Source organism: Lichenostomus cassidix, chromosome 18 (genome assembly GCF_008360975.1).
Source record: "Lichenostomus cassidix isolate B80296 chromosome 18, HeHo_3.0, whole genome shotgun sequence".
NCBI classification, from domain to species: domain Eukaryota; kingdom Metazoa; phylum Chordata; class Aves; order Passeriformes; family Meliphagidae; genus Lichenostomus; species Lichenostomus cassidix.
Genome location: NC_139498.1, coordinates 4,505,525 through 4,532,831, shown reverse-complemented (window position 1 = coordinate 4,532,831; position 27,307 = coordinate 4,505,525). Strand labels below are relative to the sequence as shown.

At 38.2% G+C, this 27,307-nt stretch overlaps 1 protein-coding gene across 4 annotated transcripts in view; it reads left to right on the top strand.

Moving 5' to 3' along the window:
* STXBP4 (syntaxin binding protein 4) overlaps positions 1-27,307 on the top strand; it is a 65,420-nt gene that overhangs the window by 17,490 nt on the left and 20,623 nt on the right. For 3 of the 4 annotated variants that reach the window (XM_085077606.1, XM_085077605.1, XM_085077607.1), the window contains exons 12-21: positions 488-566; positions 3,083-3,165; positions 3,658-3,754; positions 4,932-5,044; positions 5,718-5,825; positions 6,890-6,955; positions 12,547-12,723; positions 14,747-14,863; positions 15,385-15,434; positions 16,557-16,690. In XM_085077606.1, coding sequence (XP_084933732.1) covers positions 488-566; positions 3,083-3,165; positions 3,658-3,754; positions 4,932-5,044; positions 5,718-5,825; positions 6,890-6,955; positions 12,547-12,723; positions 14,747-14,863; positions 15,385-15,434; positions 16,557-16,690 — 1,024 coding nt within the window. The remainder of the gene's footprint in view (positions 1-487; positions 567-3,082; positions 3,166-3,657; positions 3,755-4,931; positions 5,045-5,717; positions 5,826-6,889; positions 6,956-12,546; positions 12,724-14,746; positions 14,864-15,384; positions 15,435-16,556; positions 16,691-27,307) is intronic. The other variant, XM_085077608.1, reaches the window with a different exon arrangement.

Here is a 27,307-nt window from a genome sequence, read left to right as displayed (position 1 = left end):
AAAGAAGATTTTATAACTATTATTTCAATTTTTGAAAGGATATTGTCAGTTTATCATATTTTTAAAGCTAAATAAAGTATTACCTTAGAAGAAGGAAGAATAAAATGTTCTCAAACACAAAGTCAAAACAGGTGATTCTCAAATCTTATTATATTTGTACTTAAAATTCTTGCCCATTTTTCTCTCCTATTAGGGATATAAACATTGAAGCAGGTTGCCTAGAGAGACTGTGCTATCTTAATCTGTGAAGATTTTCAAAACCCAAGGTTTTGATGAGGCCCTGATCCGAGTTATTCCAATGCTCTTCCTTCTCAGCACCACTCCCTCCATGCCTTTCATTTTCTCCTGGGGTTCTTTTTATCTGCCCAACCCTTTTTGATCCCCCTGGTCTTCCCTCCTGTCCCTTTTTTCATTAATGTGCATTTCTAGTTTGCCTTGTGATCTGCTTTAGAAATGGTATTTCATGGCTTTTCATTTCCGCTCGTAGATGGAAACTGGAATCAAGATGGGGGAGCAATCTCCAATTACTGCTCCAGACAGCAATCCTGCTGATGTGTCTGCCACGGGTAAGTGCTGATTTAATTCCTGCCACCCTTTTCCTTCTTCCTTCAAAAACAGCCATACAGAACACAGTGCAAAGTGAGATTCAACAGTCTTTAAAAAAAAAAAGAAATATTGCACTGTTTTTATGCTCCCAAATAAAGGACTGAGATCAATGGATTTTTAGTAGCTTCTGTCAAATATAACTTGCATTGTCTCTAACAAACAGCTGAAACCAAATAAAAACGAGTGATCACAACATTTGCTATACAGCAGTAATGATAATAGGCTCAGTAGAAACCAGATAATGAAGACTCACATATAGATCAAGATTAGGTTGCCATAGAAACTGTGCTTTCTTGATTTGATGAAATTCTGGGGATGTATGCTGCTTGCATGGGTTTTTTGCTTAAATCAGGGCAGCAGATTGAAAGGATAGAAATAACATGCAGAGCCCTAACAGCTTTTCAGTTCATAACAAATCCAGTATCTGTGTGTGTATTTGTGTTTGAGAGTCATGACATTCAAACAAAGACAAGAGTCACTTTGATCACGTCTCTAAATGCCTGTTTTGAAAACAATATTTAAGGAAAAACAGAGTTTGTGAAATTTGATCAGAACTAAACTTGGGCTGAACAATGGCAATTCCTGTGGGAAGCAAATGTGTTGTATTTAGAAACAGTGAAAATTCAAGAGTGACACAATGATGGGAGTCTCCTTTGACACAGAGACAGAGCTGACTCTGTTCTGTATTTCTCTGTGCACACCTGAACTTCAGTCTTTTTCTTCAGGCAGTAGAATTAAGCATAAGCTGAGCTTCTCAACTTCATGTCTAATGTACTGAGAAGAGGAAGAACAAATACCCAGGATCTGATTCATTCCAGATGTCTCTCCACTGATGTTATTTCTATTGTACCTGCATTTTTTATAGACCATATTAGATATTCAAATTTTGAATGAAACAGTTCCCATATTGCAAATCTGACCAGTTGGTTCCCTTCCTTGAAGGGTGAGCTGACCAAATGTGGACTGCTGAAACTGGAAGAGTTTTAATGTAGATTCACCTGGATATTAATTATCACACAGTTTTTTTCATATTAACCATGAAAAGCACCACAACTAAATCGAAGGAACAAGCCCAAAAGTCTTAATTTTTAATATATTCAGAATATAAGACTCTTGGTTAATATAATTCAGTACCCAGGAGTTTCATTGCTTGAAGACAGCAAGAAGGCCACAGTCTCTGAACACATCTGAATAATGTAGGTAGTAGAGCAGAAAGCACAAATCCTTGCAGCTCCAGTTTGTTTCTTGTCATGTTTCATTTTCTTCTTCTTTAACAGCACATCCTTTGTCAAACCTGCCACTTCTTTCATGCTGCCCTTTTTCAAGGATAAACTTTCAAAGATAACCTTGAAAAATTAAAGCATCTCTCAGATGAGATCCTCCTTTTTTTAACACTTTATGAAAAAACTCAGCATAGTTTAGTGAAGTTTTTGCACAAGCTCACACACGAGGCTTTTTCATTCTGAGCTGAGGGGAAGTTGTGCCAATTCCACTGAGGTTCTAGCCCACTGTCTTCAGAATTTAATATAGCATGTGAGAGGTGGTAGTGTCAGAGATTTTCAAGATGTTTTGGTTTATGCTTTTGGCATGTAAAGAGAATGTAAATTACTTTGAGCTTGGAAACAGATATGCTGTGAAACTAAAAAAAAAATTAAAAAAAAGAATTCTCTGCGATTCCTTCTGTTCCTTTAGAGAGAATCTCAAACTGCAAGATCCTTTATTTGTCAGAGGCTGGGTTTGGTTTCATTACCTTTTAATATGTTAATAAAATGATGAATTGAGATCTAAATTATGAATAATGAATACAAACAATGACTTTTTTTTATTTGCATACATATAAAATCTGAAGAGATAGTTAAAAAAACCTTGGAAACTTGTATTTCTGACTATGAGGAGAGGAGGGGATGATGCCCAATGGACAGGAGTTCTTGGAAAAGACTTCCTTCCCAGAAAAAATACCGAGGAGCCTGTGGAGTTCAGGCTAAATTCCCTCCACACAGCCCATGCTTGGCAACAGGTCATTCCCTCTTTTTCCAAAGTGTTTTCTAGCTCACTCCATGTGCTCTTGGAACTGTCAGTTGTGCTCAGGGTGTGCCTTGGAGGTCTCTCTTGGAATTCACAAGTGTGTTTCCCCTTCTGTTTCCCCAGTAACTGTGTAGCTCTGAGGGAAGAGAAAATACCACCAGGAGAAGCCATATGCTTGATGGATCACTCAAAGTTATTCCTGGTTATTTTCTGTTCATTTGCTACTTGTCACTCTTTCATGTGAAAAAAAAAATCATGGAAGTGATTGATAGCCGTAATTTTTGTTGATTACAATTATGTCCTTTAAAAAAAGAAGTCAATCTAAGGATTGACATGTATTTTTGGCAAGTGGGTATCTAGCTGGGATCGACTTGATGAGCAGAGCTTCAGAACAAATTTGTCAAAGCAATAGTTACAATACATCATTATTGCTTTATTTTTTATTTCCTAGTGATTGCCCCCAGCCAGAATGATGATTATGAGCCCCAAGGAAGGAGCCCAAGTATTCGTCTCAAGACAGAAAAGCTGGAAAGGGTAAATACTTAAAATCGGATTTTTTGAGTTTTCCTTCCTTCCCCCTCATGATGCAGGTAAATCAATATTTCTAGGCTGATAAACTGTAAGGTATAAATGACACACAAAATTTTCTCTTTGGATACTTCTTTCATGTTGCAGGCCAATATTTCGGTTTGTATATCGGGCAAATTACTGTTTTTGTTAATCTAATTACTGATTAACTCTTCTGGGAATCAGAACATCCCTCAAGATTTTTAAGGCAGTTATTAAGGACAAAGGGTTTTGCTTATTACACTCATCTGTATTCAAGGTTAAATAATATCTGAACATCTCTCAATTAGAAGGAAAAGTCACCGAGTGGCTCTGGAATAAAAGTGTTGTCAGTGAGAGTGTACCAGGATACAAAGGCTCTTTGAAGTGGAGCTCTTTAATTACTCCCCCCATGTCCCTGCAGTCATTATCCCTAGTCCTTTCTTTTTTCACTCCAAAATAAGTTTTTTTTCCTTCCAGGCACTGAATTATCTTGGGATTCAGCTCACAGATGAACAGCAGCAAGCCCTAAGGCAGCAACTTCAGAAAGATTCTAAAGGAACAGTGTCTTTTGGAGGTAATAATTTGTTAATTACCATGGAAAATAATGAAAAGTAGGAATACAGAAATTATAGATAATAACCATTAATATATTTTCTGGGAGCATTGGGTTGCTGCTGCAAATAAAATGATAGTTTGAGGCGAGAACCTTATTTTACTGTATGAAAATAAGCTTGAAATTCTGAAACTAGGTAATGGGAATGCAACTCACAAATTTATCTAATTAAGAGCAGCCTTGGGAAAATTTTGTTTTGTGCTCACAAAATCCTGAATTTTTTGCTTTGACAATAGGGAACTGTAATTTTTCCAAGAATTTTTTGGGAGAGTTTTTATGGTTAAAGAGGTTTCTTGAAGCTACTAAACTGATGGATCAGTTAACTTTAGTATGTGGGAAGCAAGAACATTTCAACTATTGCATACAGAAACAGATTTGCAGGGAGACCATCACAGTTCTTCCAGCTAAACCTAATTCTGATGGGAATGAGCTGCTTCTGTTGGTTTTGACAATTTTGGTTGATGACACTGACAATTTAAAAATATTTTTCAGAAACTGTGAGACATGATGGTTCTGATGCTAAAGCTGATGGAAATTTCACTTTTCCTAAAGTTTATGAAAAGCACTAGTGTGTGAAAAACAGTATTTTGTACTTAAACATCCAAAAAGACTCTGGATTTTCAATATCTCAGAGACATAGATACTGGATCTTCTATCAGATTTTATGTAGAGCAAACTGCCCTTTATATTTCTGTCTTTCTGTGATGGGGTAGCAGAATCTTTTCATTCAAAATGGATGGGTAATCCAAGCCATGTGGTTTGTGAATGAGGGAGTGTTTGTATTTAAAACCTTCAGCTTGGTCAACACCAATTTTGCCAAGCCTCCACCAGGGGTTTAAAGAACCTTTAAAGGAAACCATGAGTTCTGAGCTACCACGAAATTCTTCCTTTTTCCTGTCTGTTCTGGTAAAGTCAACTCCTTGGGAAGGGCAGGTGTGTGTACCTGGTGTGCAGGTTTATTTCATTTTTCACAGACAACTGCCAAATGTAGAACATCACAGGTACTTTGAAGATGAACTTCACCTTTGTTTCCTTTTCTCCTTCACAATTTGATTTGAGGTCCTTTCATCGCACACTGTGGTTTGGGCATTTTTATTCTTACTGCAGCAACAAAATCTGAATCTGGGTTTTTTCCTAGATTTCGTTGAACTTTCAAGGAGTCTGTTGTCTGGGCAATCAAGTGCAACAGATGATGGCCACAAATCTGGAACCTTTGGGGTCAGTGAAGTTGCCAGCTTTCAGGACTCACAGGTAGAACAACTGCCTGGGCAGTTTTAACAGCTGGGAGGAGATTATTGGAGAGTTTATTGCATGGAAAATTACTCCAAATCTTGGGCAGATGTTTAAAACAACTCCATATCATGGGGTTCTTTAAGATAACCAAGTTTCTGTGAGCTTTTTTAAGCAGCCTAATTTGCAGAAAGCAATTGATGTAATTAAATTGTGGTTTGTTGTAAGTCTGGATGACATTGATTTACAGAGGTTTTCTAAATGAAATTTGTATTGCTACAACCTGTGTGAGTGAGGAGCAATCTCTGGGCCCAATGATTTGAACTGCTGCTACAGTGAAAATCCTTTTTTTCTCGAGGTGACTTTTAAAAAGAGCATTTTTAGCATATGAACACTAAAATAAAATGGCTTATTACTTAAGATATTGAAGAAAACAGGGGCTATTAGTGATGTATTCTTGATACTGTTAAAAACACATTTTCTAATGCATTTTAAAAGGAAAAATAATTGTTCCTTTGGAAGATAAGTCGGTTAAAATTTTCTTAAATGTTTTTAGCATTTTCAGATCTATAAATAGTCTTAATATTTTATTTTCATTTTATCTCATTTGAAGAACTTTAAATATAAGATGTTAAAGATTATGGAAGGCACAATTAGCAATACATTGTAACCTTATGTATTTATATACACACAGTTTGTAACCTGTGATTCCTTGGAGGATGATGTGGAAAGAGTTAAGAAAGAAAGGAATGAAGCTTTAAAAGAAAGAAATGAAGCTTTAAGAGAAATGAGTAAATTAAAGGTAACAATTTTTATTTGCTTTAAACTATTATAGAGACTATTTTTTTTGTGTGTGTATAGTAATTTACTGTTATTTTGAATTTCACATGGTTTTTCATAGATAAATAAAATGACAGTGCAATCAGTACTAATCATGTTTGAAGATTGCTTATTTGTGGAGACAGTGAATTTTAGCTGTTACACTGAATGCTAACATGTTTTTAAATCTGATCCACAGAGAAATGAGACTAAGCAGACATTTCACAGAAGTGCATTTGGAGAAATGACTGATTTGCATGCAATTTTATTTAAAAACGTGTGATCCTGGTAACTGCAGAGTCTGAGCGTGTGCTGATACTTCTGAAAGGAATCAGAACTGGAGGAGAAATTAATCTGTGTGCAAATTAATTCATGTTTTCCCAGACATCACAAAATTCCCAAGACCTAAAGCAATAAATATTGTTTCTTAATAACACAGGTTGCAACCACAGTCCCATGGTCCTGAATTTCTTATTTAAAAAACAAAACAAAAAAAAAAAGTTCTGTATTCAGCATATATAACTCTGGTTCTTGGACAGGAATATTGAGCTTGGGATAAAGACAATTTTAAAAATTGCCACTTGGTCCAAAAAAATTCTTGCTGTAAATTACAGAAACATTAGGTCAATGTGGCCAGGAATCTGTTCTCTGTTCTGTGCACGAGGATTCTTCCTCTGAAAGCTTTGTACTGAGATGAAAGAACCCAATTTACATTGAACACAGTGACTGCTGACCATGAGTCCCTAAATTGCTGATGTGGAAAACTGATAATGGTCAGTCTACAATTAACTGTGTGATTTCTTACACTCTTTTACACATATCCCAGAAATGTTCAGTAAATAATCCCAAAATACTCAAGAAACTTAAACAGCATCAGTGACCTGGCAGAAAGTTAGCTTTTAGAGATGATTTTAGCACAGGTTTTATAAAAGCTGTTGACAGAAGTTAAGTATCGTTACCTGTAGTTTTGAAACATCTAATTGAGTTTTAGGACTAAAAACGCTTTCAAACTTATTAATTATTTATTCTTTTTTTTTTCCCTAACAGGAAGAATTGTCTGAATCTGTGAACTTACAGAAACAGTTGACAGAGCAGCTACAAGCAGTCAAGCAAGTATGTTGAAGTTTCTAAAAATTACAATTATTTTTAATTTTTTTTTTTTAATTGTGGAAGGGAGAGGAGAGCACTTATTTCTCTCCTGGTGCTCATATAAACTATACTTTCACACTGATTTCAACACAAAGTGGTTCTTGTGTTACTGCAAAGCTTTTGATTAAAAGCAGAGAATATTGATCCTTCAGTTTTTAGAGCAGTAATTTATTTCTCTGCTGTTGAATTGAGATAGCAACCCTAAGACAAGCTGGATCAATGAAGTGCCATAATGATGTAGTAGAACCTTTCTGGTCTTAAATATTCCTGAAGAGATTTTGCTGTTCTTAGGCACCAGTGTGCCTAATTTACAGTCCTAATATTAACCACTTTATATGTCAGCCAGTCTTAAGTGTGAAAAAATTGCCAGGAAAAAAAGTTGCAGTCCGGGTTTTGTGAGGAAATGCTTGTGTCTGTGTCCAAATCTATCTCTAATTATGAGAGAATAAATCAGAGCATTTGGCCTCCTTGTGTCTCTTAAAGGAAATTCCCAATTCTATGTAAGTCTCATGTCATTTATAGCCAGGATTCGAAGCCAAGGAACTTTCCTGTTCCTTCTTTTTCCTGAACACCCTGTCAGTTCTTCCCTTCTCACGAGCTGCCTGCCTTCCTTCCCTCTGCACTGCTGCACCAATTCCTTGCAGGTTTCTCGTGTCACATATCATAGGTAAAAATGCAAAATACAGTTTTAAAATCCACTATATTAAGATTAATTTTATATTTTTGCTCTTCAGATTTGGTGAGCATGACTTCATTATCACCTTTTATTCCTCGAATGTAAGAGAGCTGCTTGCAAGCCTTTTCCATTAGTATTGTGATGTTTCCTTCTGTACACTGTGGGAAATAAATTGGGTTATATTTTGGATCAAATTTAACTGGAAGATTTGTTCCAGGAATGCATTCTCTAATGGGTCGAGTGTGTTGTTCTAGGCAAGAGCACTTGTTCAGGTTATTAATCTGGATTAAAGCAAAGTACAAATCCCAGTACAAACCTGTTTTTTCCTGAGAAGGCAGCCTTGGAAAGCTGGTTTAAGATGTTTGAAGTGGCAGCAGTGCCCGTTTGCCACCACTCGAGGTCCTCCCACTTTTATTTTTCTCAGGTACTGTGGTGTGGTGGTGAAGTTCAGCTTTGCCCTGCAAACCTCCCAGGGATAAATACTGATTTTCTTGTAGGCATTGAAAGGGTTCCATATAGTGAAGTGAACGGGAAATAATAAATTATATATAATTATAGCACTGTGTGATCTATTTTAGGACATATAAGTGGGATTTTAATGGACATATTCTTCTGTTTATACTTAGTGCATTTTCAAGTGTTTTATGCATGTTATTATTTACATATTTCTGTTGTTTCAAACCAATATTGGCACTGAGATTCTTGATGTTACAAATTTTTTTAAAAATAGGCTACTTAAAGTACAAGGTAACTTGTGATGTGCATTCCTGCTTCAGCTGGAGTTAGTGAAAGGAGTTAATGAGTACGTTATTGAGCCCTAATGGCCTGATTAAAGGTAACAAACAACCAAAGTCAACAAAAAAACCCAATTTAACTCTGTGCTTAAGGTCTTCTGACTTCAGCTTAATTTGATTTTTTTAAAATTACTTCTTTCCTGAAAAAAAATGGGTTTTAAATGAGGATATAGGTTACCAGTCATGTATTGGGGTATATTTGGTGGTATTCTCTACTAATTGTGAATTGCAGAGATTACAGATTAATTAAGACAGGGCTACAAATATTCTGGTTAATGAACATGCTTTGTTAGTACCAATTCATTAAACAGTGCTTGGCTCAGTAACTAACAGCATGAATAAACTCTTAAGACTAGAAATGCTGCTAAACGTGCAGTGAGCTAGCAATTATTTTCTAATATTGGTATGTGACAATTAAAATTCATCAATTGATCTATTTTCACTTTGAAGTTGTGATATAGAATTCCATCTCTGGGGCTTCCTTGAAATCCTCTGTAAGCTGGAATTGGCACAAAGCACAGAAAGGCACTTTTGAGCACCTGAAGTCTTGCCAAGAGCATGAATGTGAAATCTGTAACGATGTCTTCTGTCTTCCTGGAGGAATTGGACTGAATGCTGTGCTGCCTGAGAGCCCTGGCTGATTTCAGCCTGAATGATCCCTTCTGTACTACAGCTTTTCCTGGGCACTTGCTGTCAGCTGAAGCACTCAGCTAAACATAGTAAATGGGAGAGGTTGTAAAGATAAGGTAGTGTTTGTGGTGTGCAAACTGCTGGACTCACTTCCCAGGGCTGAGGTTTGCTATGCTGTGGTTATTTTCTCGCAGGGGAAAAATGGGGCTTGGAATGGCTGTTGTACTGGAAGCAGTGTCTAATTCATTTCACCCTGCCTGGAGGAAATACTGGGTTTATTTCATCAGCTTTTTTGTTTTAATACATAGTAAAAATATTAAATGTTCTTTTAAAGGGTGATTTCGGCATATAATTTTTGTAAAGTTAATCAGTAAGCATGATTGATTTGTAACTACAATTTTCATGTGGTTTAAAAGAATGTCTTAGTTCTGGTATTTGTGGTGGCTGGAATGAAACTTGGATTAAAACCTTCTGACACTTGAATTTATCCACGGAAGAAATAGAACCTGGCTTAGGAAGAAACCTGTACCTTGAAATTGCTTTTTTGAGGATTCAGCTTCTCTCCTCCAGCTTTCAATTCCTTACTGATTGCAGTGGCTTCATACCAGATCAGGACAATTGGTCCCATGAGGCATTTGTATAAATGAAATATTAGCAGCTGCAGATCTCATTTCTGTTGTAGCTTAGATTGGTTTAGATTGGAAATCAGAGTTCATCTCATTCCATCCCCTGCCATGGGCAGGGACACCTTCCACTACCCCAGGTTGCTCCAAGCCCCATCCAGCCTGACCTTAAACTCTTTTTTCCCATATTTGAGTGGGACAAGAGCTCATGTTGGTGCAGTGGGTGTTACCCATCAGCTCCTCACAGGAGGGACCTCTTACCTGCACAGGTGAGAGAACCCACTGTGTCCCTGCTGTGCCAACTCCAGTGACTGAAAACTGGGGAAAAGCTGATGGAATTGTTTCCCTTTGTGCCCCCCTGCTCCAGCAAACAGCTCTGGTGTGTCAGAAGATTTTACTAATTCAGTTGTAGTGTGTGTAATTGTTTCATTGTAATGTAAGAAGCCATTGTTCCTTAATTATTCCTTTAGGTCTTTCACTGTTGAAATCTGGTCATACTTAGTCTGCTATTACAGAGAAATTAATATTCAACAACTGGGGCTCTGAAAAAACAACGGAGGAGTAAAGGCAATGCTGGATTATAAGAGATTAAACCTTTATCTCAAGGAGGTCTTCTTTCAAAATGAAGACCTCCCTTTTCATAATAGCAATTTTCCCTTCACTTTTCTCGTGTCGGTTTATTTAAATAATTCCTAAGTGTGGGTTTTTAAGATGCCACCCTTTTCCAAGGCCTCAGTGCTCACTTGGATTAGTCAAACTTAACGTCAGAGCATCTTTTCACTTTTGTCTCCAAGAGTCTTTTTCCCACCCCCAGCCTGTTTCCCAAGGATGCCTTAGCTGCTGAAGACTCCCAGCTCATCCTTTGTCAGCAGGGCTGAGCTCCTCTTGCTCTTGACTCATCTTGTTCCTTACAGTGGCAGGAAAGTGTCCTCTCCAGAGGCAGTAGTTTTGACCCCTACTTCTGCAGATTGATAAATTCTGAGAAGTCCCTGAATTGTTTCTGGGAAAAAGGAGGGCCATGAGCAGCTTGCAGGAGGGGTGATTGTTCTGCTGTGCTTTCAGGGAGTGTGAGCAGCAATGACCACTCAGACTGCTCTGAGGGCTGCAAACACTGTGACACCAACAGGAGGAGTAACTCACATGGAGCAGTCAGTTTGGGATGAGTTTGTGTTCCCAGGTGATCCTCGTGTAGATCACCTCATGCTTCCAAGGGAAAAAGGAAAACCATTCTGCTTGCTGTCCAATTTAAGTGGATCTCCTGTTGTTGTGCCCTATACCAGAAACTTCCAAATTATACAACAGCAATGTTCACTAGTGGTGTTGGTGTTCTACATGTGTGGTTACTTCTGCTGCTGCTCTATTTTCTGAGAGACCAGGATGTGCCTGGCCTTTATCCAAATCGGTGTTGTATTGCAAAGATAAGGATGATGATGTCCTGGTTACGTGTCACTGAAATTAGCTGATTTATGGCCTGGACTATATTGTTCATTAAAAAGAGGTTAAAAGTCATCTGAAGCTGAGATTGGAAGATGGTTTTGCAGAAAAAGCATTGTCACAAAGTACAGGAAAACGTGATTTGAAGGATATTGAAACAGAAGTGCTTCTACGTTAGGAAAGAATTAAATCTACATTTGGAAGTTTAACTGACCTCTCTGGATATTTCTGTTATGACACCTGTTTGTTATATATTATGTGCCATTTCTTCCACAAAGAAAAGGAAGATTTGTTCATCTAGGTTTTCTGGAAACAGTAATTTCAAACCTAGTTTCTGGAAGGTTATTTCCTCCTTGTTAAAGAGTCATAGTGTTTTTCTCCTCTACACCCACCTTTTTTCCCTCTAGTGCCATTTCCAACCAGGATATAATTGCAATAATAAGATGTAATAGGTAGATAAGGAATAGAATATTCACCTAAGTATCCTTAACTGAGCTACAAAAAACTTTCAGCTTTGTGAATTTGTATATTTAAGGTTTATAACTGTAATTATTCAGAAAATTGATACAAAGTGACTTTTCCCACAGATTAATTAAAAACTAAAGGGAGAGATGGTTTACTGGTTGGTGCCAGTGAGCCTGTACATTTTGCATGAGCAGTTTGTTTGTTTTATTCCTAGTGTGTAAACTCATCTGTTGTCCAGACCTTTAGTCTGGCTTTCTAATTTACTAATCAAAGTAAACTTGAATTAGTATTCAGTCCTAAAATGAACTGAGCAATATCTTTCTTGAAACGAGATTTTTGCAGTATTTAGGGATTGCGTTAGCCATATTAAAAGCTGACAGTTTCTGATTTTCTGTTTTCTGTACATTATTTATAGATAAGTTTTATCTTACAGTCTTTCGTGACAATACAGGATATTAGGAGCATATATAGGAGCAGGAGCTAGGCAGAAAAATAAATTTTATAAAAAGCACTGATTCTAGAAGAGTGTGGACTGAATACTTGCGTTAAAAGTCCATCTGCATGATGTGTGAGCTGTGACTAGAGTGTGAATTCAGGCAATAATAATAAAATGAAGTAACATTTCATTAAGGTAGTTTTTCACTGTGGAAGCAACGGGGCAGATCAACAGCATCTGGTGCATTTCAAGGAAACCTTTCATTCAAGTAGATTTTCAGCAATTATAGAACTCATTATTTAATTTATTAGGAAGATTATGTCTCTGTACATATGTGTTTTTCATTTGCACATCGTATATTAAAAATCAGCAATCGAGCCCTCTAACCATGAACCCTACCAGGTAGCCTTGATGCCAACTGCAGTACTTGTGAGCTAAATCTGCTCTTTTTTTCTCTGTGGAGCTGTAAGTTTTCCACTGAACTGTGTAATGTGCAGGAAGCCAAGGCAGCTGTGGAGGAGACGAGAGCCCTGCGGAGCAGAATTCACCTGGCAGAGGCTGCACAGAGACAGGCCAGGGGAATGGAGCTGGACTATGAAGAAGTGATTCGCCTGTTGGAGGCTGAAATTGGAGAGCTGAAGGCTCAGCTCGCTGAGCATTCTGGCCAAAATAAAGTAAGCAAAGCCTGTCAGAGTTACCATGGTTTCCTTGCTGTTGTCATGTATCTTGTTTTCATTTTCTTTTCATCTGCTTTTCTAAAGTAGGTCACTGTTGGTCTTGTATTATTCAATAACTGGGATGGTGTGTGGTGGAGGGGGCAATGTGAAGTGTATGAGGCTTCCTTTTTCCAGACATCTTTGGGCTGGAGAAACAGGAGCTCCCAGCCTATGTGGGTCATAGGTCCAGCATTAAGCCTGGAATGGTTTCTGGGCTGCAGATATACTGTTTTTAAAGACTACACCTTGCATGTATTTGTATGCTTTTGTTCTCATGTAAAAATGGCCTTCAGGTTTATTTTTCTGTTAGGCAAATAGCAGCAATATAAAGCCCAGTCCTGTTCTAAAGTAAATTTAGATTTAATCAAGATAATCATTTAAATGCTACTAATTCTGCCAAAAAAAGTTCTTTTTTAATTGAGCCTTATATTTTCAACCTACTTCATCTGCAGTGAGGCATTTCAGAACATGCTAAGAAATAAAATATTTGAGGCACTTAAAATTTTTGCCCCACAACTGCGGACCTGTGTTCTAGACACAGTTTGAGCAAGTGCAAGCAGGTTGGCATTTGTGAGGTTACCTTGTTTTTCTCATGAAAAATGGATGTGCTTATGACCTGGTGAGGGAAACCTACTGAAATGTTGCCTTATTTTATCCTGAGAATTAATTTAATATTTCAAGGCATTAGAAGGTAAAGCCAAGCCCTGTGGTGAACAAGCTTGCAGAGAACAGCTTAGCAAATCCCTTTGGCTGCCAGGGAGGAATTCCTCTCATCTGATTGTGAGTGATGAGGTGAATCATACCCTGGAAGTTCTTCTTTCTGAACATCTGGGTGAGATGCCCCGTCTTCTATGTCAGGTGTTCTAGCAGCACTGTTTGTTTTCTAGGACTTGCATAGCCAAATTTTAAGAAATTCAGAGTGTGTGAGTTGCTTTCCTGGAGGTTTGTTCTAGAGATTCTAGCTAGAATTCCTGAAATTCTGACTGAGTACTTGAATACCTGTGTGGAGATTTGACTCTCTGCATTTCTTACCCAAAAGCAGCAGTATCAAGTAATACCAACCCCATATTATATCCATTTTAGTGTCAAAGAGTGAGGTCCCTCAGCAGCTCCTCCTCCAGAGTGGACAGTGAAATTACCAAAAATGGTGTTTGAATCAAAAGATTCTTTGACATTCAAGGTGATGATAGTTCTGTTGCTTTGTACAGTGAATACAAACAAATTATTTGCTTCCACTAAAGTTAATGAGTGGGTTTTGGTGATTTTTTGCTAAGAGTTTTAGAGTAGATCGTGGGTTTTTGGAATGAACACCTGCAGTGTGATGTAAGAGTTTATTTTTAACTATAGTGATATTTTCTGAATTTTTGAGAGATCCAGAAAGATCTGTGTCCAGCAGACAGCTCAGCCAAACAAACACACCACGTACATGTGAGGACTTCACTCGTGGTCCTCTCACAGGAACTCTAATGAAACCCAGAGCCCAGGACTGGATGTAGCAGGGCTCACATCCTCTGGCCTGAAGGGAGGAAGGATGCATAACCCTGATCAATAGCTTATCCAAGTGCATGCAGAGGCACCCTAGGGGGTCATTTCCTCCAAGATGAGCTGTAATTACTGTGTTGGCTGAAGGATGTGTGGATGCAAACTCGAGGGCTGAGTTTGTTCTGGCTGTTTGTGCCACCCTGCTGACAGATGCTGTCAGCTTGGTATTTTTGATCCATTTCCAAATCAGTTCAAACTCTCATAATTTTCAGCCCTATCCCTGTTGTTATCTTTGATTTTAATTTACCTTTCCATCATTTCCCCAAATCTGGTGCAGTTTGGAGCTGATTTGCCGGCTGGTCAGGCATTCCAGTTCTGTGTTTTCCAGAAATGTAGGAAAGAGTGTGTTAAACATTCCAAACACTCCGTTCACACCATGTCTCTGTGTGAGCCATGGGAGAAAATTATTAGACTAAAAGCCTTAAAATATCTTTCCCAGGAGAACATTCAAGACTTGAGAAAGAGAGTTACAGTGCTTGACTGCCAGCTGCGGAAATCAGAGTCGGCCAGGAAAACCTTTGAGGTGGCTACTGAAAAACTGCTGCAATTTGTAGAGGTAACTTTGCCTTTCATTTCTAGAAATAGCTCATTTGGAAAAGATTTGTGTTGATGTTGGTGAGGAATGAGCACAGTGAAATGGCTATAAAGTGGTTTGCAGAGATCCTTTCAACCCTAGAAATGTAGATTGATTGGATGTACAGATCCATCCAGAGATTTACATACTCTTTGTTTTGCTATACTGAACAAATGAAAATGATCAGATAATTTTTTTCCACCTAATTTTTCACAAACGATCCATTTCTGTGAAACTCCTCAGAAGAAAAAGGCAGAAAAGCTAATATTTGGTGATACTTTGGAATGCTATGGAGCAACAAAGAAAGTGATGTTGTTATATTTACTTCATTCAAAGGGGTTATAATATTTTGGTTTTTACTTTTGCACATCTAGCTGGGAGAGACAAGCCACTTTAATTGTAAATCAAATCCCCCAACCCCAAACAGAACATCAAACTATAAAGTGCTAACTTTTTGACTGTGTTGATTTATAAACTGTTAACTTCTTGACTATGACCAACAGGTTGTGCATGAAATACTTTCAGATAACTCTACTTCCTCAACAGTTTTAAGGTAATGAAATGGCAATATTAATAATGAAAAACTCTACTATTGTTTCCAAGTCTCCAAAAGCTGCCTTGTAGCTATTTTTTCCTATACTTTTGCTGTATAGTTCTGAGTGTCATTTTATTGAAGGAGAGGGAATGGCATGAATTATAAATTAGGCTTTCAGGATACAGCTTCATTAAAAACCTCTGAATTAAATTAAAACAGTTAGTAATTACATGGCTATGGTTGTCTGGATGTTTCCATAAAGTAATTATAATGTACTAAGGATTAGTTAAAATGCATGGAACCTTAACAGTGGGTTATAATTTTTAAATTTTTTTTTTAGATTCTCCTAGGTGATTTTGCATCACAATGAATCCAGTAGCATATAAATAAATTGATAAAATGTGTATCCATTTACATTTTATTACTTTGCTTGTTTAAAGAGGTGCTGGGAATATTCAAGAAGATTTAAGCAGCCTTTGGTCCTTCAGAGCATTGGCATGATCATGCCTATATATCCCGGATAGCATTCCATTAATATTTATGTAACAGTAAAATCGTTCAGGCTCTTTCCTGCAGTTTTTTTTTCAGTACAGCTCTCAAGGAAATCAAATGTATTGAAGTGAAGTGAGCTGGAACTTGATTTAAGAAAAATAACCTGTGCTGGCTCAGAGCAACTGTGATATTGTAGATAATCAGTGAGATGCAGTTGCCTTTGGCACTGCACACAACAGTGATGTTGCTTGTTCTAGAAAGTTCAGAGAGTTGATTTCAGGAAATGGATTAATTATCAAACACAAAGCCAAGGTGACAAACTGACTCACTGACAGCAGAGTTGGGTCCCGTGAAGCAGTGTCCCTTCTTAAATCCTAGTGTGAAAATTCCATTCAAGTTCCTTTCCTGACACCCACTGAGTTCTTGACACTGCATTTTGAGTGGGGAATGTAAATTGAATTGAATTTCCCAAATACTTCTATTGCACAGCCAGGACTGCTGCTGGGGCAAACTCACTGCTTTGGTAGCACAAATCTTTTTTGTTATACAGTGAGACCAAAACCACTTTAGAAAAACAAATCTACCTTATTAAAAGTAACAGTTTCCTTTATCATCTTACTAATAACCACTTCTTCTTTGTTCTCTCAGTGACAGGAGGACAACATTGTCCACTAAAGCTCTTCTGGCACGGCTGGGAAGGGTTGGACCTACAGTCACAGCAGCTCTTGCAGCAGAAGCCAGGGACCTTGCCAAGTCTGTCCGTGCCATTTTGGAAGTGGATTGTGAGTGAGTGTGTCCATCTCTGTGTGCTTTGAAATCTGGTATCAGTTCAGCAGCCAAGAAGATGGATAATTGCATTTAAAATTGGATGGGAACTGGCAGAATAAATCATTCCTAGCACGGAAGGACAGAACAGGTTCAGTGTCAGCTCAGGATGCATCTTCATCAAACTATAATTAGAATATAAAGTTATTCCAGAGTACATTTCTTCACAGGAAAACTTCAAGCAGAAAATGAATGCCAAAATGAGGAATATGAAGATTACCAGAATCATGTAAAACTAGCAGAATTTCGTTACTTTAATGCTCTGCTTTTCATACTGGAATATTTGCAAAATGTTCTTCTGCTGGATTTACATGAACATGTAGCAAAGTGTTTTAATGAAGATGTCGTTGCTGTAGGGAGTGAATGTAGGCAGCAGTTTCATTTGGAGACATCCATGTATGTCCTCAGGTCATGAACAGAAATCTCTTCCCACTGCTGAAAATGATGGTAATTCATGAGTTACTGCAATAAACTGCAGCACTTGAAAATCTAAGAAACAACTTCGACTTGTCTTAGAATTTCTGGTTCAGATCACGGAAATTATTTGTATTTTGATGGTATTTGCCTGTAGTTGAGCAGACGTGTCAGTTCTAATCCAGCTTAAATGGATTGATTTACAAAAATGGAACAGAAATGGTTCATTACAGGAGGTTTTGGAAAGGTGGTTAATTATGGTTGCCAATAATTATTGTATCAAAGATTTGAATAGCTCAGACTGTTTAGAATTAATTCAGAGAGAGACTGAAAAGATTTTTATTGAGAAAATATGAAAAATAGCTTTTTTGACGTCATTTATGAAGCATTTATTTATTACTCACTCTGTGGCAAAGAAAGCAAAATAAGAAGATAAAATTTGTTTAAAAGTGTCCAGAATATTAGAATTACAGTTACTGGTGGAAGTGAAAAGAATAACAGTGACCAGGAGAGGAGATAATTGGTTTTCCACCAGTGACAATGATAGTTCTGTCACACTGAATTGGTTTTATTACACTACCCAGCAAATTGTGCAAAGAAAACTTTCAGTTCTGAATGCAGCTGAATTCTAACATGTGGTTATGTCAAACATAATAGGTAGAATACATGTTAGAAAGCTCTGGAGCCACGGCAGGGATCCATTTTATGAACCTGAGAATTAAAAATAGGTCTGCAGAGAAGGATTTAAAGATTGAACGTCATCTTTCTGAGTTCATTCTGATTTGGAGAGCATTACAGATAGATTTGGGCTCTGACAAGCTTGGGTATGAGATTAAAGCTTTAAACCTCACTCTCTTTCTCGCTCTCCCTCCAAAAAAAAAAAAAAGGTTAAGGCAAAGTAACTATTTAATAGCATTCTGTCTGCAGTCCTCTCTGCCAGCTCCTCACTAAATGTTTCCCATGTGATCCGAAGTTTTCTTGCAGATGGGCTGTCACAGAAAGGGAGCTCTTGTGTATGTGGCATTTCATAAATATCACACATCAAAGAGAAAAGTGTAATAAACACTACAGTGCAGACTGAAGGGTTTCCTTTTTCCAGAGAAATGTCCACGACTTAATAATTTGTTATTGAATTCTTAGGGAGAGAACTGGAGGTAATATTTTTTGATGGATCAAAATGTCTGGCTGGGCAACCTCTGTGATACGTTTTACCTTCTAAATGGAACTCCTCTTTCATTATTTGCTTCTTTCATGTACAATACGAGGTAAAGGAGCCAAAATACCTCTTTGATTCATTTACAATACATGTGAAACAAAGTCTGCGTGCCAAGACAAGATTGTAGAGTGTTTTTCCAACAGAAAACTGCTTCCTTTGTAAAAAAATCTTCCTTGACAACCAGGTCAAAATGACATATTTATGAATTATCTGCAAAAACTATCCCCTTCCTCTGTAATAGCCTGACATTTTGCCTGAGGGAAGAGACTTGAAGAAGTTCAGTGTATTCCTGAAAATCTTCAATACATATTGCCTTGTGATAGAGCTGCAGATCAGCTTTCAGCTCTGCAGGCTGAGTGACAGCTCTGTGAAGGCACTTTGGCAAATCTTCAAGCAAGGACTCTGGAAAAAAAAAACCCAACAGTTCCTTTTCCAGGGCTTACAACTCCAGGATCCTCCAGCTCCTGAAATGCAAATAACAAAGTAATAAACAGAATAATCAAGCTCATCCCCTGAAAGAGCCATTCTTCATCTTCTTTAAAGACTGTGAGCTATTTTTGGAAACTAAGCCTTGAGAGGCCGTTCTGCTTTGCAGAATACAAGCATCTCCTGAACACTTGAAATTACTTTCATCATGCAAAGGATAATAATGCCTCAGTGAAAGAACTGCAGCATTTAAAAGCAGTTGCTGCCTGCACTTAGTAGACCATATGGTGCAAATCATGCTAGAAAGAATAGAGAGAGCATTTTCTTCTTTTCTATTACAAATTTAGAAAAGGAATACACTGGGTACTGGTAATGGCCAAAATCTGATTAACCCTGGAACACACTTATCTCCTCATCAAAGAGCAGGCAATCAGCATTTTGAAATGGGCACTCATAGAACACAGCTTTCAACTATTTTGGCTGCTAATTTCCTCCCTCTGCCTCTGAAACTTCTGTCCAAAAATACAGTCTTGCTGTAGTTGATGCAATCCCAGCCACCCATATCCAGGCAGTGCTCTAAAGGCAGGTTCTCCACTCAGCAGGAACTTGAGCAGTGAATCTTGAGCTATTTTATCCCATCATGTTCCTTTAATCTGTCCTCAGCCTGGGGTCTGACACATGGCAGTCATGCTGGAGTTCACTCAAATGATCTCCAAATTAATAGATTCCAAAAATCCTATTTGCCTTACTCATATTGATCTTGCCAGCCACTATGTGTTTGATTTTGAAGATCCTACAGGAAGAAGTTTAGTTGCCTGGATTTTATATTCATTTTCCTTGGATGCTGACTAGATAAAAGACAAAGTGCTGCTCAGCATCCATTAGTGCTTGTTCTCTTGATGGTTAAGTTGCTTTGGATTTTTGGGCAATGCCATTAAAAGCTGAACTACTGAATCTATACATTTCTTCAGTTTAGGGGTTTTTCAACTATTTTGAGTTCAATTGCCAAAGCCATTCCACAGGCAGGAAAGTGTCAGTTATCCCTTGCCATTCTTCTGACAGTGTGGGTGGAACTAAGCTCTAAAGTAGAGTAGAGCAAGGCTTCACAAATAACGATTTTGCTATTTTGGAAAGAGACAATATTGTTAAGTATTCCTATTTCTTTTGTTTGTTGCAGGCCTGGTGTGTTTGTTTATTACAACAGAATTAATGCCATATACAGTTTTGCTACTTTTTTCTTGAATCTTGTATTTTATGGACCCAGCAGTGCTGTAACTCTGTACAGATAATTGGCTGCAGTTCCTCAGGAGAGTTTCTATTAAGCTGCCACATACACATGGGCTGTTCCCCCTCCTTTTTTTTATTATTTTGTACCTCTGCATCAAAATCCAGCTGGAATTGTGGCATGGACAAGCATGTCCTGGTTAACTTCTGGTAGCTGGGCTCCTGATATTAAAGATGCTGAGTCTTCTTGTATTCTTAGTATTAGGCAGAATTATTTCCTCCAAGGTCCATTTTGTGGGGATGAGTTTGCATTGAGGGAATACCTCTGACATTCTTTCTGCTGATGAACTAGAACTGTACCTTCCCTTCCTCCCTGGCAAGGAGCAGCATAATGATAACTGAAGAGATAACTCTGTGTATTCATTGTTCTGGCAAGGCCATAAATATTTCAGCGAATTGCTGAAATCAGAAATGGAAGAGAGCTGATAAATTATACAGAGTATATCCTGAACGCAGCTGTACAGCTCCCTTTTTAATAGTTTTTGCAAGCAAAAGAATTAAAATCAGTGCTGTGTGCTTTAAAGGTAAAAAACTTGTGTTTGTCAGCTAAACATTTGCTGAGACAGTGCTTCCACTAGAAAATATTATTTTGGTGAAATTTATATGTATTATTCCTTTGGAACTTTGAACCACAACAAAATAGGTGAGTTTTCCCAAAAGAGAATTTATCAACTGTTTTATTCAAAGGAAGATTTTTTTCACAATTTTGGAAGTCCCTGAAGGTTGAATTTTTCCCCCTCAAAACAAAAATGCTTAATGGGAAGATAATTTCGTTTTTGGAAGGTAGTTTCATTCTCATACAATGTCCAAGAATTTGAATATGTTTCATTGCAACAGAAAATAAATGTTCCCCTTAAGAAATGTAATACTGTACAGTATTGAAAATAATTCCAGTATAAATGAAATTAAAATGAGGGTGCATAAAAATTAATTTTAAAAGGGAGCACTAGACCTGTGAGACAAGTCCATTCTCTCTCCAGTCTGTACACCTGATATGAACAGCTTTATTGATATGATTTCTACACCTTGATTAAAATATTTACCGCAATTTTAAAAAGGAATTTGAGTCATGAAGCAGCTGATCTGCTCATTCATAGGTAGAAGAAAAAAGGACAAAAAGGCAAGGATATAACAAAAGTATTCTGAATTTAAGATTTATGTTTTTTTCTGATTGTCTTGTTGGTGGGAAACCCTGAAAGCAGCTTTTTTTCCTTCCTGGACAGCAACCTCCAATGACTAAAATCTTTCACATTAGAGATGCTATTCCCCAGCATCCTTAGGTAACTCTCAGGTTTGTTAGTGACTTATAAAAATACTTCATTTCTGGTTTATCATTACTGTGTGTGATGTCTATGCAGTGATTATTCACTGAGCAGAACTGCCTGGGCTGTGGAGCAATGTCAGGGAGCAACTTTTCCTTGTCTGAGCTCCTGGAAATCTTCCTTAGGAGAGGGAATGACTCCTGAGGAAACACAGAGAGAGCCATAGCCTCCCTGACAGAGTCTGACAACATTTTGCTGGGTTGAGTTTCTTGCCTTTTTTTATCATAATTGCTACAGTTCGGTTGTGTATATTTGATGCAAAGTTTCAGTGCTGTGTGCTGGATCCACGTGGATTTTTGAATGCTTGGTTATGCACATATTTCTAGGTAATTTAGACTTATAGCTGTGGTTTCCAGGCTGTTCTCGGCCGTCAGCCACTGAACCACAAAACTCTCATGACTGATTTACAGCTTGTCTGCAAAACCTGGACTCTTTTATGTCCTCTTCAATTGCAAGATTTATTAGGATAATCTGGGAGAGGTTTTGAGGTTGGGTGGTGATCCCTGACTCAGAAAAAAAAAGAGTATGCTAAGCTGCAGCATCATCACTGATGAAATAGTAATGTTTAAATGCTTATCTGTACTTAAAAGCAGTGCCTATAATGTTACAAAAATAAGTTATGCCAGTGTGGCCAAATCAAGGCTGAATAGCAAAAAAAAAAAAAAAAGGAAAACAAGACAAAAAAACCCCTTTTGCTGTTTCACCTTTGGCTGTGGTTTTGTTTGGTTTTAGTGTTATTACTGGGCTGTGAGTACAGGTGCTGTCTGACAAGCCCAAAAAACATTCTCTAAACCCTCTTTCTCTGGCCAGGATTGCCTTGGGTTTACAAGAAATACTTAGTAGGAGACAAGAGAAGAGTTTTTTGGTGCATAATATAATTAAAATGTATCACTTCTGTGAACATGAGACATAAAAATGCCTTGCAAATGGGAAGCAGAATATTTCTGCATGCAATGTAAATTACAGAAAAGTTTAGAAAAGGAGCACTAAGTATTTTGCCACCAAGGAATCAGAAAAGTTTTAGCTGGAAAGAACCTCCAGCAATCAGGTTGTGAATCCATGTGCCTCCAGCAGCACCAGTTATATGTATATTAATTCAAACAGGTATTTGTCTAGCATATCCCACTGCCTCTGTTGGCTAGTCCCATTTCTGATTATCTTTGCCACTAGAAACCTTTTCCTTTGCCCTAAATCCTCTTCACTGTTGTAAAAGCCCATTACTACTTGTCTCGACCCCTGTAGTTATGGAGAACTCCCCACTGCTTCCTCTTAGTGGCAGCTTTTAACCTATTGGGAAGCCATGGAGCATCTCCACCCTGTTTGCTGTTCTCCCAAAGAAATGATACCAATTTGCTGAATTTTCCTCTCCACCACATCTCTGCTGGCCCTTTCCTCACCTTTGTATTTCTCTGACTGCTCTCCAGTTCATCAAAGGTGTATTGAGTTCTGTAGTTGAGAGTTTCTGTGGGAGACCAAAATGGAATAAGCTAGTTTGCTTTAATATGAAATCACCCCAGGTCCCAAATGGAGTTCCCTTTCCCCAGTAGCTCCACATTTCTGGTTCCTAGTGAAGTCTGAGCTTTCCTCTGCTCCACTTCCTTCTGGGCACAGCACTTGGCTGTTGTCTTTATTCAGCTGCACCCTGTTTATTTCAGACATTTGATCCAGTCAGTCAGGTTATTACCAAATTCTCATCCTGCTTTTCAATGGCAATTCAAAGAAAGGTTCGTTTACCAGTGGGTTTTAAATCCAGAGTTATCCCCAAAATCCCCTTCCTTGGACTAAACCAACCTTTTGTGGAGTGTGAGTGAGGAATGGCATTGTTTTCTCCTAAGGAACGAGACCCTGCTTGTTTAATTTGGTGTCCGAGAATCAGAACATCACAGTAATTATGGACAAGCAGAGCAGCCAGAGAAAAGCTGACACTAATAAGGACAGAATCATTTTAGAGCCTGATCAAATCAGAAAATATATTTAAATATCAGTTATGAACAAGTTGCATGCTGATTTATTGGTGGTTGAATATGCATGTTAATCCCCGCGTTTCACAGCAAGGAAAAACACAATTCGGTGTCTAAAGCTTGTATTTCAAGACAGTTCTTTAATGTGACCTAGATTTCAGAACTCTGTTGTTGCTGCTAGAAAAGCAAATTATTCTCACTCCATTCACTTACCTTTAATGAGAAAAGATGAGTCAGCTTTTGAATAGGCACTGCCTGTCCTGACTTTCAAATCAAAACATTTCAATAATGAAAAAACAAGTGATATTATTATATCTTAAAATACAGATGACCTAACAAGATTAGTGCAGACTCATTAGGATAATTTCCAGCATCTCTGAAGAAAAACTTCATTAAAGAGCAGACCTTTAAAAGTCTATGGACTTGTTTAGTTCAGACCATGGGCCCTCTATGAAAAAATTAATTGACTTTGTGCCTCTTCCCATAGAAGTTTTATTTGCTCTTGGTAACTATGGAGACAGAAGTCAAAACTCTCCAGATTCAACAATTTACTGGATGGTAAATACTTCCTGAATTGTCTTTCTATTAATTTCTGTTGACATAATGCTTAAAATTTTGATATATTAATCCTTCATTATAGCATGGTGTTTTGACAGAAGGGAGGAAATAAACTTTGAAATTCTGTGGCACAGAGATGCAAATTGCTCCCAAGTCGGAGGAAATTCCCAGGAGAGGCAGGAGCTGATTTTGGCCCCAGTCAGTGTCTGAAAGGCAGAAAAATCCCCTGGTGAGGCAGGAATTGAACCCTGAGGGGTCATTCCCAGCTCCAAGCCTGACTTTGCTCAGATTTCCTCTGGATACCCCAACATCCCCTGTGGCTCTGGGTGTCAGGGAGCACCTGTGTCCCAATTCCAGGTGACCAAACCCAGAGTGAGCACTGCTGAGGAGCTGAGCCACAGCCCTGCGTGTGCTTTTGGCAGCCAGGGCTGAGCTCATCTCCTCGGAGAGATCTGGATCCAGGCTGTCAAGGGAAGAGGGACAACAGCCCTTTGTTGGGAATCACTGAGTGCTGAAGCCATCAGGGCTCATCTTGTCTCCGAGGCCTCGCAGGCTTTGCTGTCAGCTCCTGCTCTTGTCACATTTTTGCACTTCTCAGGAGGTAGGAGTGAGAAGTTGAGGGCCAGCAGAGTTCCTTAGACATACATGGTGCACAAGGGTGTGAACTGAAATGGGAAGAAGTACAGGGGAAGTTGATTGCCAAGAAGGAGAGAGGAAGCTTTTTAAAATGTGTGTTTGGAGGAGAATTTGCCAGAGGAAAACACAATAGCTTGGTGCTTCTAAAGGAGACCTGAAGGAGGTACAAAATGTAAGGATGGCTCAGACTAGATCTGTCACCTGGTGGCGTGAGGCATGTGGATCATTACCTGGGAGTTAAAGAGGGAGATTTTTGCCTTGCATTAGTGATTGCTGTGGGTTTTGTGTTTGGTAACACAAATTCTCCTTTACCTGTAAATTCTACCTTTACAGTTCAGGTAAAATTCAATATGCTAAATTAAGGCACTTTGTGATTCTTTTTCCCCCTCTCAGATTTATAACAATAAAGGAAAGGTATCTATCTATATTTTAGGAACTTTTAAAATACGCTGCCTTTAAAGTCATACCTTCCTGTAAATAAACCCCTTTTTTTACTTCTGTGTAGCTACAGGCTTTTTTGTTTCAGGCTAAAAGGATGGCTGGAGCTGATGTATTTTTACAATTCTTGCTTCAAAAGGAAGAAGTACTTTGGTCAGTACTGTGTGAGATGAGCAGAGCACAGAGTGGTTCTCTCTCTCAGTTGTGGGTGGTTCATGCCAGCCCCTTGCGCAGTTTCATTTCATCATCAGTGCAAAAAAAGTGAAATATTACTTAGCAAGAAAGGCATATCATGCAATACTATTGCTTTTTAAGTCTCAGACAATTTCTGCTCAATTCTAATTTTAGGCAGTCATTTTAATTTGTTACCAATGAATGCTTTCTAATTAAACTTGCATTTAACGATCACATGCGTCAGTGAGCAATGTGAGCTGACAGTGATGGAAGTGGGTGGAAAGCACAATAGATGCTGACAAGAGAATTTGATCCAGCAAGGAAAGGAGATGGATGAATTCCGGAACAGAGGAATCAGGAGAGCAAGAAAGGAGGGAAATTGGGGGAAAAAGAAATGATTTCTTGGGCCATATAATGAGTTATTCCTAATTACCAAGTCCTGGTGGTGAACGCCCTGTGTGCAGAGCCTTGTATTTCTGGAATAAGAATGGGTTATTTGATTCTTTTTAATCAGCTGATAGTGGCTTGTACCAGTTCAGAACAAGAATGGCCCCCAGAGGGTACTTACTTCCATGAATTTAACTTTTTTTAGCCTACATGGCATTGGTGTAAAATTCCCCAGTGATGGAGTGTTTCTCTAATTCGAGAATTAATAATGTGTTTCCTGTCTTCTCTTCAGCAGTTCGAGATTCATAGGTATAAACAAAAATTAATTTCAATTTAATATAGGCAAATATTCCTCAAAAATTACTTTATAACTTGCAGTGTGTTCAGTCAGCAGTGGAAGCAATACTGTGTTCTTGACTCATCCCAAATGGACAGCATCATGTTAACAGTCAAGAGTGGGAAACTGCAAAAAAAGCCCGTGATTAATTCATAGAAAGGAATATTTTTTTAAAAATCTGGAAAGGGCTGAGGAAAATGTAATGGGGAACATGCTTTACCATTTTTCAGCCTTAGCAGGGAGCACTGGCAGCTCTGTGATCTCAGGTACTGCGTTTCTCTCGCTGTGTCACTGACTGAGGCTCAGCTATTGCAGCCTTTAACACTGAAATTAAACAAAACATCTTTGACTTGGCAAACTAAACAGATGGGAGCCACTGGAGGATAAGGAACACTGGTAGGATTTTTTTCTTTGCAGCCTTTTCCGTGAAAGAAATGGATTTCTGCACTTTTCTGATTTTTCTCTGTCACCTCCACCTTATCAACAGATTCTCATCCACAATAAGCCAAATAATTTGCAGGGGGTGGACACTGCATCCTTTTGTGTTTGCACTGGACAGACAGTAGCATTTTAGAAAGAAGCAGCGTAGGTGGAAAGTACAAAAATCAGTGTCAGATAATCAGCATGTTGAATGCATTTTTAAAAGCAAATAAGAGCCAGGAGATTGCAAAATCCAGTGCTTGGTCAGAGCAAGCTTGTCTGAAACACCTCCCAGCTTTCCCTGCCCCCTCACCTGGGAGGGTTTGTGCTCTCCTGAGCTAATGCCTCAACAAATGGATTGCACCCATGACTGGAATGAGATAATGCTGAGGGACAAGCAGCTCCGTGGGATCTTGGCCTCCTCAAAATCCCTTGCTGACCATCTGACTGTCAAATGTGTGATGTGGAAAGACTTTGGAAGCCAATTGATTAGAAGCATATTGAAATAAGCTTGGTTTTTTCAATGCAAGTTGCTAAAGAATTACTTATTTTCTGAAAGGTGATTATTTTGTATTATTTTCACTACTACTAACCTCCTGCACTGATTAAAATAAGCATCTGTTTGCTTCTCATCTTAATAACAGTCCAAACTTCTTGGAACCTGCAGCACCTAAACGTTTATGTGAAAGGAGAAAATTAGTCTTTATCTGAAAAATATGTAGTTTGGAGAGTTTTTTCTGTTGTATTTCCAATATTCAGCTTCTGAAAAGGTACAGTTTTAAAGCTAATTCTTTATCCTTCCTAAAGACACATAGTAAGAACCTTATTGCTCAGGTGACTGAAGCTCTCACTCTTTTCTGAAGAACTTAACACTGGGCAGAGTTTGTTCTAACTTTGGATTCCATTCCTTGTTAGGTAGGAGAGGAAAATGTCTGTATTCATGTCTGACCACATGTGCTATTTGAGGTCATTCTTATTTCCCTAAATTTTAGTCAGTTGAG